Below are 10,066 nucleotides of genomic sequence, written 5' to 3'. Positions count from 1 at the left end.
TGAAAAGGCCTATAAATAGGTTGTGTTCAGGAATCAGAACGCTCTTTTGACTTGAGAAGAATAACTTTAGAAACTAGAAGAGAATGGAGAGATGCTTTTCGAAATTCTCAGGGAAAATTATTTCTAACTTAGAATTCACCCAGCTAAATCATCAGGCAACTATGGGTGGAAAGAAGACATTTTTACACAGGTGAGGTCTAAAGCATTAAACCTTCTTACAGTGGAAGACCGGACTTCACTAGAATTGATAAACAATCAAAAAGGAAGAAATGGGACCCAAGGAGGGGAATCCAACACAGAAAAGTGAAGGGAATTGCCAAGAGGACAGTGATGGGAAATCCCCGGTTGACAGCGGTGTAGCAGGCCCAGAGTGGGTTCTAGAAAAAAATGACACTTGAATCTATCGATGGGAGATTTGTACTTTCTGTCAGAGTTGGTAATTTTAATTTAGGAAAATGAGTGAAGCTATGAACAAAGTCAAACAAGGCATCAATATCTATTTTCTACCCCAAATTGAATGTTCCCGTTCTGTTAGTGGAAATAGAGATGGAGGGAAAAGTTGTGGTTTCTACCATGGCTTAGCCATACTTGGGGTATGGCAGGTGTCTGGGTGAGGTACTGAGTTATGCATGGCAGCATAATGCTGTTGGGCGGAGCAGCTGGGCGGAGTCAGGCTCTCAAGGTTGTAGGTCAAGGATGCAAGCACCTAAGCCCACAGGAACCCACTGGAAAGCACCCAATCTCGTCTTCTCTGAGGAGCCAACTAGGGTTTGTCCCTGTCAGTCGCAGTAGTAACGGATTACGCTTATTGCCCAAGACAGTTTCAAATATTTTACCGACATTCCTATTTCTTTTTTTTTTTTCTTTTCTACGTAAGCTTTATGCCCAACATGGGGCTTGACCTCAGGACCCCGAGATCAAGAGTCGCCTGCTCTACGGACTGAGCCAGCCACGCGCCGCCCGTGGGCATTCCTATTTCTCACAGCCCAAGAGGGATTATCATCATCCTTATTGTATGGATAAGGAGCCTGAGGCTTTGAGTATAAATAAATCACACAAGAACACAGGGCAGAGCTGGACTTCAAACCCAGCTGGGCCCCAGGCCTTGCATTTTTAGCTGCTACACTATCCTGTGTTTGGATAGGAGACTTTCTTGGAAAGCCACCTGCTATGGGCCTTTTTACTTACTTCAAGGCAGTGGCGGCTTCAGAATTTTTAGATAGGCGGGAGTGGAGGGGCGGAGGGACAGCCGTGTGGTTTAAAACTCTGGCTGTGTGCAGGGGCATGTGTGGGGGTACAGGATGGGGAACAGGCATGGGGTAGGGCACAGGATACGTGCTTTGAAAGTGCATTAGCATAGGAAGCATGCTATCTTCTAAGACGTTAGGTTTCCTTGAGTTACTTGAGAGAGTTTGAAGAGACAGGGGTCCATTTCTTACAGCAGCCTCTGTTCCACGGCCTCATTCGGTTTTGGCTGCACCCCGCCTTTCTGCCCCTTTACTTTGCTGGCTCTGATGTCAGAGCTGGCCAGGAGAGAAGCTGACAGGCACGGGCACCCAGAACTCTAGGCTTTGCCCCCAGATTTGAAGTGTATTCAATGTAAACAAGTCATCGTACCCCGCCTTCAACCTTTATATGCACAGTGTGAATGTCACGGAGAAAACCAAGTAAGCGAAATTGGGTGCATGGCGATTCTGTCGAAGGCACACCTACTCAGCAAAGCCTGGCCCGGGGCCCAGGCTCACAGCTGCCCTGGACTCACACGCTCTCCCTGGGCGGCGGCAGCTTAGTGCCCCTGCTGTGTGGCTGGCATGCCGCGAACTCCTTTGCCAGGGACTCCTCCACTCTTCGTACCAACACACGTGAATCTCCGGCTTCCCAAACAAGCAGAGCCGCGCGGGAGTCCCTCCGGCACTGGGGCGCGGACTAGCGCCGTGGCTCTCCACCATCGGCGTGAACAGCAGAAAGAGCCTGGCCTCTGCAAAACCAGCGCACAGTCCACCACTCTGGACACAGCCCGTCCTGGCACCACGCGCCGAAACCTCCCAACATTTTCCGCGGCACTTATATTCCAGGCCGAATGTTTTCCGAGAGTCCCTAAGCCCCCATCCGTGTTGGCCCTGTTGCTATGGACTGACTTGTGGCCCCCCAAATTCTCATCTTGCAGCCCTAACCACCCTCCCCCAGCCTCACTGTGGAGATGGAGCCTCTGGGGAAAGTGGAGTAATGAGGCAGGGCCACTGTGGGAGCTCACAGCAAGACGGCAGCCTCCTACAAGCCCAGAGAGAGGCCTGAGAATGAACCCTACCCTGTTGGCACCTTGATCTGGGGACCTGTAGCCTCCGGAACTGTGAGGAAAGAAACTTCTGCTGTGTAAGCCACCCCTGTCTGGTATTTCATAATGGCGGCCCAAGCAGACTACTACCCCTGCCTTTCTTTTTAATTTCATTGCCGTGACTCTTGCTTCAGCCATGCTGGTCTTTCAGGTACTCCAGAACCAGCCCCAGGACATTGTGATCTCTATTCTCTGCACACCTTGCCCCCCGACCCCTACTCTCACGCTTGGAGGGCTGGCACCTACTCATCTTAATGCTCGACTTACATATCACTTCCAGAGGTGGCTGTCACAATTTTTGGTGTTCACCCATCTTATTTCAAACTTTTCTTCGGAAAATTTGTTAAGGTTTATTTGCATTTTTTAAAAGATTATTTATTTGAGAGAGTGAGCAAGCACAAGCAGGGCGGAAGGGCAGAGGAGAAGGACAAGCAGAATCCCTGTTGAGTGGGGAACCCAACGCAGGACTCGATCCCAGGACCCTGGGATCATGACCTGAGCCGAAGGCAGACGCTTAACTGACTGAGCCACCCGGGTGCCCCGACAGTTTATCTAAAGTAATCTCTACACCCTACGTGGGCTTGAACTCAAGACAGTGGGATCAAGAGTCACACGCTCTACTGACTGAGCCAGCCAGACGCCCCCTCTTCTCCCGAATTCTTAGGCCCATTTTTTTTCCTTAAGCCTATCACTTCTCTTTGTTGCATGTACTTTCTCTAAAGCACTTGTAGCGATCAGGCCCTTGGGTGGCAAACTTTTTCATAAGCTAGCTAAGTTATTACACAACTCTGCCAAACTTACTTGTTTGAGGCCACCGGATGGAAGGACAGCCACGAGAAACGGAGGTGTGTGCTCACGGCGGGTTGCTTCTGACAGCCACGCCTTCAGTGTCCACGTCCCACTCACTCACGAATCGGCATAAAAGTTTAATACATGTGATAGTCAGTTGAAAAGTGTTAGTGAAGTAGGACTGGGCTGGGGCACCTGGGTAGCTCAGTCGTTAAGCGTCTGCCTTCGGCTCAGGTCATGGTCCCAGCGTCCTGGGGTCGAGCCCCGCATCGGGCTCCCTGCTCCGCGGGGAGCCTGCTTCTCCCTCTCCCACTCGCCCTGCTTGTGTTCCCTCTCTCGCTGTCTCTCTCTGTCAGAAAAATAAATAAAATCTTGAAAAAAAAAAAAAAGAAAGAAAGAAATAGGACTGGGCTTTGTTTTTCCAAACATGTTTCCAAAAGACCGTTTTATTTTAACACACACACAGTTGGACACGAAAGCCTTTGTAACTGTTGTGGTGGAGAGGGTTACACTGACTACGTACACTGGTCACCTCCTCCTCTCTGCCGAGCCCACGGCTCTCCTGTCGTACGAAGCACGAGCAGGTGGCTCTCTTCCTTCATGGCCCTGTTTGTTGGAGTAAGAGTTCTTGGATGACAGCAATTATGTGACCAAATTTCCTGTAACTGTTCGGCAATATTAAAGTTTTGCAGTCGCTGGCTTTCCTACTGGTGTCTTACAACCTAAGAAAAAAAAAGACAGCCCATGAAATGACCTTGAGTCATCTCCTCATGCAGTTGTTTAAGCCTTGTGTGGTTTCACAGGCTGACAGAGCACTGATGGAGATACCTGCCCCTCTGCAGGGGAAGCAGCAGCGGCCCCCACCCCCTGCACCCCTTACAGCCCAGGGCAGAGCCAGGATCAGAACCCAGTCTGCTGTCGGGACTTCCGGTCCAGTATGTTCTAGTACGTTCACACCCATGTTATATTGGCCACCCGCAAACTGATTAAGAAAGCAATTCCTCACAGAACGAGGGCTTTAGGCGTTGTTTCAACTATATGCCCCTCTTACCAAACTCAAAATCGAGTTTCAACGGTACATATTCTGAGATTTCAGACAGAAGACTGGGATTTCAACCCTCATATTTTCTTCAACAAGAAACTAGTATTCCACCTTCCCTACGGAGGTCAACCATTCCTTTGCCTTCTACCCTTTCTCTTCAACCATTCTCCTTTACCATTTGGTTTCCCCTCATCCCACCAGATACCTACCTGAAGCTCTTCCATGCAGGTTTGACAAATGTGCTGAATTAGGGTTAGGTACGAGAATACTACTTACAAGAATATCCACTCGACAATGCAGTGCTTGTTCAATATCATCAGCAGATAACTTTTTTTTCCCCAAACACTGACCCCCTCCCCTTCTAAAACTACCCCATCATTCCTAAAAGAAATACTTGCTACTTCCTCTGCCCTCTTAGATCTCTTTCCCTATATCCACACTCTTGACTCTCTCTTCATACTGCAAACAAATGACCTTTCTGGGCTAGACTATCTGTTGATAAGCTGATGGCGTCTGGAGAAGAGTAAGGGTTGGATTATTCTCCCAAGGAATGCTATTACCCCCAATTCTGAGTTCAGAAAGTATATGCTGTGAACACTGATCCCAACCCTTTGCCAGGGATCCAACAGTAGAGAGGAAGAGAATAGATCCGAGGACTCAGATAAGAGGTATTTTCTCCATGTCCACCAAGACTGGATGTGAAGGGTCCAGATCTCAGACCCTAATTAGTTATGCTAGACGCTGGTAATTATCTTGTAGAAGACTGACCATGTTCTGCTTGTTGTATTTTCTCTGCACTTTCTCCTTACTTTCCTTGAGAAAAACCTAGATATATAAATAGTTCTGTTTATATTAAAACTCTGTTGTTCATTTTGATAAAGTATTTGGTGCCATAGTATACTTTCTTGTTTTACTGTATGGTGATAAATACAATGTAAAAACCCATCACGTGTCACTAAACTGTACTTACCAAGCATTTCTTCTAATTTTGTCATGGCAGGTTCGTTCACATTAAATGCACTGTCACTATTTCTAGGAAAAAAAGCAAAAAGTTCTTATTACATAAACTTGGGTAGGGGAAGCCAATGTTCATTATTTATACAGTAAGACTACTTTTCTTTTCTTTTTTTTAAAAGATTTTATTTATTTGACAGAAAGAGGGAGACAGAGAGAGAGAGAGCACAAGCAGGGGGAGTGGCAGAGGCAGAGGGAGAAGCAGGCTCCCCACTGAGCAGGGAGCCCGATGCGGGACTTGATCCCAGGACTCTGGTATCATGACCTGAGCTGAAGGCAGACGCTTCACCGACGGAGCCACCCAGGCGTCCCAAGACTACTTTTCTTTTCAAGTTTGTTTGTTTGTTTATTTATTTGCAATCTCGAGTTTCAGGTTCTACCAACTGAGCCAGCCAGGTGCTCCAAGACTACTTCTCGATAGTGTTCGTCAAGGCCAAGTCTTTAAGTAGTTGACAAGCCCGTTGCTCCTGCCCTACTTGCTGGCTTCATGCTTCATCCTTCTGATGACATGAGAGACATACTACAAGACTCTCCCCATGAAGCCTGGTCACTCTTACATTCATTCATTCAGAAGAGGAAACAGCTATCTGCACATACACATATGTGTGTCTTTATGTATCATACGCGTATGTTTGTGTGTATATATAAGTGTACACACACACACACACACACTCTATTACACTCCCCAAAAATCTTTCTTATAAGTCACCTATACATTTCAATATTAGGTCAAGGCCAAAATGCTAGCCTAAAATTCTTTCTTTCTTTGCTTCAATACCATTTTCATTTGTAACTACATAAAATTTGCACAGTAACTCCTGCTGACATAACTCATCAGGAGATGGATGAATGAAGCACGATATCCTGTTTTGGGGACTTTGTCTGCATTCGGTGCTCAGCGACCCTTAGCGGTCACTGCCCTTCCAGCCCCGTGCACAGTACTTACACTTTCTTCTTCTCTACCACACCTAGCCTCACAAAAGCTGCTAAGGCATTTTTCTGTATGTCGCAAGACAAGACATCGTAACACTGCGAGGTACCTACGACACAGGGAGAAAGAGTCAGAGGACTCCTTTTTGTTCCCAACTACAAAAAGTCACCACACGCAGAGGTTTGACTAACCTTGATCAAGAAGCTGACTGGTGAATTTTCGAACTCCAGCCAAGTACTGTTTCTCAGTGAAGTAGTCTTCTTCTTCATTCAAGAGGTATTTGCAAATTATCTGATTTTAACAGAAAGGGTGAGGGGAACAGAAAGAGAAAAAGGCAGCCAAATACACTGCAGCAGCGACTGATGTGACCTGGCCCCCCCTTGACAGAAAGCTACATGATGTCAGAGCAGAATAAATACTCTCCAAGGTTTGTACAGAAAAGCTACAGAATTCTTAGGAGGTCCCTCTGGACCTTGTATCACTGCTTATAATCAGAAAAAAACAGTCTGAAGTAGTATCGACATTTATTAAAATACATTTTCTCACTTGAACGGGTTGCAAGTTGAGTGAATTACCATCAGCTTAACAGATCTTACGCTGCTTAGGAAGAGAGGGGCCAGATTTTGTGTAACTGCTTTCTCCCTAAAAACACCTAAGAGTTTGTTAGGCTCCCAGATGCTTGATGACTTGTACCACAGAAAGGTGCTTATGGGCAGAAGGAGCATTTCTCAGATACCCACTCAGTGCTGGACTTGGCACAGGGGCTCTGTCATCGGTCAGAGCACCCCCTGCCAGGACGTCGGTCCCGGGGGGCCGCTAACCCACACTCAGAGCCAGAGCCAGAGTCCTCTTCTGGCAAATATGTACGGCCCCTCTGAGGGGTTCCACTGCAGACTCCCCTGTCCCTTTGAATCCTGGCACCATTCCGGCTGGGCATCTTTACTGTCCCCTCTGTTTAACCACTTCTTTTTTTTTTTTTTTTTTAAAGATTTTATTTATTTATTTGACAGAGACAGAGATAGCGAGAGCAGGAACACAAGCAGGGGGAGGGGGAGAGGGAGAAGCAGGATTCCCGCCGAGGAGGGAACCCGATGTGGGACTCGATCCCAGGACCCTGGGATCATGACCTGAGCCGAAGGCAGACGCTTAACGACTGAGCCACCCAGGCGCCCTGTTTAACCACTTCTTAGAGCTCTGACAAACTCGGATACTTGCACTTGAACCTTTTCTTCCCCTTCCATTAGCCTTTAGTGATACATATCACTGACATGACATATCATTCCAATCTTGCATTCACCAAGTGCCCGCAATGTATCAAACGCCGAGCTATGAGAAGAGCCGTAAGGTACAGCATGACGGCGCTCGGGTCTAAGTGTGGTTCTGGGCATCCTGAAGCTGTTACCCTCTCGGGTCTGTAAGGGACCCCTCTAGGGGAGCAAGGTCTCCACCTGAGAGGTGAATCTTTCATCCTATTGAGCAATCTCTCTAGTTGCACCATTCACCTGGGGAAGACACTTGCCCTTCGGACCAGAAGCAAGCACAGGGTGGGAGGTCTTAGTTATACTGGATACGGGAGGATGAAGGAGAACTTGCAAAAGAGTTACATACCTGATAACATTCCACAAAAGGTTTAAAGAGACCTATTAAAAATTCTACCACGGTATTTCCTTTCTCCGTAACTAGGATATCCCTTGTCGTCACTTGTATTGTCTCATTTTTACAAAGCAGGTAACAGCCTTCTTCAAAGTCCTGGGAAGGGAGGGGAGAAGACAGGGAGCATACACTAATTTAGGTTAATGGGTACGCTGCTGGTCTCAGTAAACGCAGCCATGTGCCCTCAGAACGAGAGAACACCAGCTAATTCCACAATCCTTCCAGAAGGTTCTGGTTGTTAGCAGCCAGAGAAGCACGTGTTCCAATCCTCAAAATGTTGAACCCCAAACACAGCAAATACACAAAAGACTCATAAGCCTTAGAAATCATGACCCGGGTGGCGGATTTTCTCACTTTGCACAGCCACATTCCTTAAATTTAAATAGGAAGTGCATATAGCAGGTCCTAAAAATATGTGGAATTATGCTTATGCTCAGAAAACTGCTGACCTCATTCTCAACGGAGTAAAACCTGGGCTCCTTGGCACAGCGTACAGAAACCTGACCACCTTCTGTCTATCCTGGTACACCCCCCGCCCCAGCTAACCGGCGGTCCAGCTCTGGGGGCTCTATCTCTCACAAACTGTCTATGCCATCAGGCAAGACCATTGCTTTCTAATCTCCAAGCAAACGGTCTGACACATTCCAACAAGTTGTTAACAAGAAAATGTGTACCGGTTGGTAAATTTTTAACAAAACAGTGTTGATTTATTTACAATGGCTGCACTCAAGGTTTAAAGAATGACTCTCTTCTTGCCAAATAATCCCTACCTTATTGATTAAACTTGACCAAGAATCAAAATAGAGCTCATAGAACTGTGAGTGTCCAAGAGTCTCATTATTTCTGCTGCGTGTAGCCTTGGAGAAAGGGAAGTCACAGGCGTGAATCCAAGCCTACCACATCCAGAACTCACACTGTGAACACACTTGTGCTCTTTGGCTGTAAAGATTTACCTTTAGTGCGTTTCCCGGAAGGAAGATGAACTCATCTGAAAAAACACTGAGCAGGAAGTGAAAGCAACTGTAGACATCCTCTGGAAATAAATTAATTACATCCAATTACAATGCTGGTTTTTAAACTTTCAGGAAGTACCAAGAAGTCCACGACTCTCCAAAATGCACTTAACTCCAAAGGCATATTATTCAATGCCAGGACGAGAATTCAGGCCCCCAAAGGAAGCTATTTGGCATTCCAAATTTTATAGTTTAGCAGTGCCAACAGTTGAATCTGAATCACAAGCAGGCCTCTACCCAGTCAGTGTGCTGATGAGCGAGAGGCTACATTTCTTAAAAGCTAGGGTGCTTCATGTTCCCCTGCCCAGGGCTCCCTAGTAGAGAAGGAATGAATTACTTCAATCCCTTCTCTAGTCCTACTTCCTGTTGTCTTTACCGTATCTTTAGCACTACGATACACCAGCACACAACAGAAAATACTGTCTCATTCTCCAGACACATAGGTCTCCCTTGTCCATTAACTATAGAGGTTTCTTCATTTTTCTGACACATGCTATGAACTTTCTCATTAGAAGATACACAGATGTGAGGACATGAAGTGTTGCCTCCAATTTCAGGGCGGTCCCAACACTCTAGAAGACCACGCACGTACCCCTTAGTTGTGAATGAACTCTGATGTAAGAAACCTCAGAACTAAGACCAAGATTTGAGTGTTCGGTGTCTTGAACTAAACTGACTTCTCCAGGCCCGTTTCCTCATTCACAAATGAGGACACGGACACAGACGTAAGGTTCCTTCCAAGGCTAAAGGTCTAAGTCTGACTTTTCCTTAGAATTGCCTATGGAGCTTTGAAAAACAAAAACAAGAGCATCAGTGTCCGGCCCACACTCTAGACCAGTTGAATCAGCACCTTTGGGGGTGGGGGTCACCCTCCAGTAACTCCAGCAGAGCCCGGGTAGAACACCCCTGACTTTGACGACAGGTTCCTGGGAACAAAATGGTGTTGTTCATTGTTCCGCTCCTCACTGCCACTAGAACACGACTGACTGTGGATCTAGAAGGCACTCCTGCACTGCTGGACTGTTTACCCACCCCGCCTGGTGCTGTCAGACAAGGGAGAAAGGGCCTCAGGCCAGGAGATGGAGAGCTGTGCTCTAGGCCCAGACCCCTGCTTAGGGAATTACGTAACTTGCCAGGCCTTACTTCCCTTATTTATAAAAGGAGAGGTTTAGGGTAATTTCTTAGGTCCCTTTCCATTCCCAAATTTGAAGCAGAAGGCCATGTATCGGGGGCACCAACCTAACTTCTTCAGAGTGTACAGGCCCCCTTCTTGGCTGCTGTCTGGGGTA

General features: G+C 47.0%; 1 protein-coding gene across 6 annotated transcripts in view; it reads right to left on the bottom strand.

Annotated features, from left to right (window-relative positions):
- Nucleotides 1-3,536: 3,536 nt before the first annotated feature.
- Nucleotides 3,537-10,066, bottom strand: part of GNPAT (glyceronephosphate O-acyltransferase) — a 33,873-nt gene continuing 27,343 nt past the window's right edge. For 5 of the 6 annotated variants that reach the window (XM_006741753.3, XM_081824275.1, XM_081824274.1 and 2 more), the window contains exons 11-16: nucleotides 8,718-8,797; nucleotides 7,720-7,860; nucleotides 6,303-6,402; nucleotides 6,127-6,220; nucleotides 5,137-5,198; nucleotides 3,537-3,846 (exon numbers count right to left, since the gene is read on the bottom strand). In XM_006741753.3, the coding sequence (XP_006741816.1) occupies nucleotides 3,803-3,846; nucleotides 5,137-5,198; nucleotides 6,127-6,220; nucleotides 6,303-6,402; nucleotides 7,720-7,860; nucleotides 8,718-8,797 (521 nt within the window). In that variant the 3' untranslated portion in view covers nucleotides 3,537-3,802. The remainder of the gene's footprint in view (nucleotides 3,847-5,136; nucleotides 5,199-6,126; nucleotides 6,221-6,302; nucleotides 6,403-7,719; nucleotides 7,861-8,717; nucleotides 8,798-10,066) is intronic. The other variant, XM_081824276.1, reaches the window with a different exon arrangement.

This window comes from Leptonychotes weddellii, chromosome 6, assembly GCF_054177405.1.
Source record: "Leptonychotes weddellii isolate Sample4059 chromosome 6, ASM5417740v2, whole genome shotgun sequence".
Lineage (NCBI taxonomy): Eukaryota > Metazoa > Chordata > Mammalia > Carnivora > Phocidae > Leptonychotes > Leptonychotes weddellii.
The sequence above is the reverse complement of the archived record's forward strand: the minus strand, read 5'-3'. Positions and strand labels throughout refer to the sequence as shown.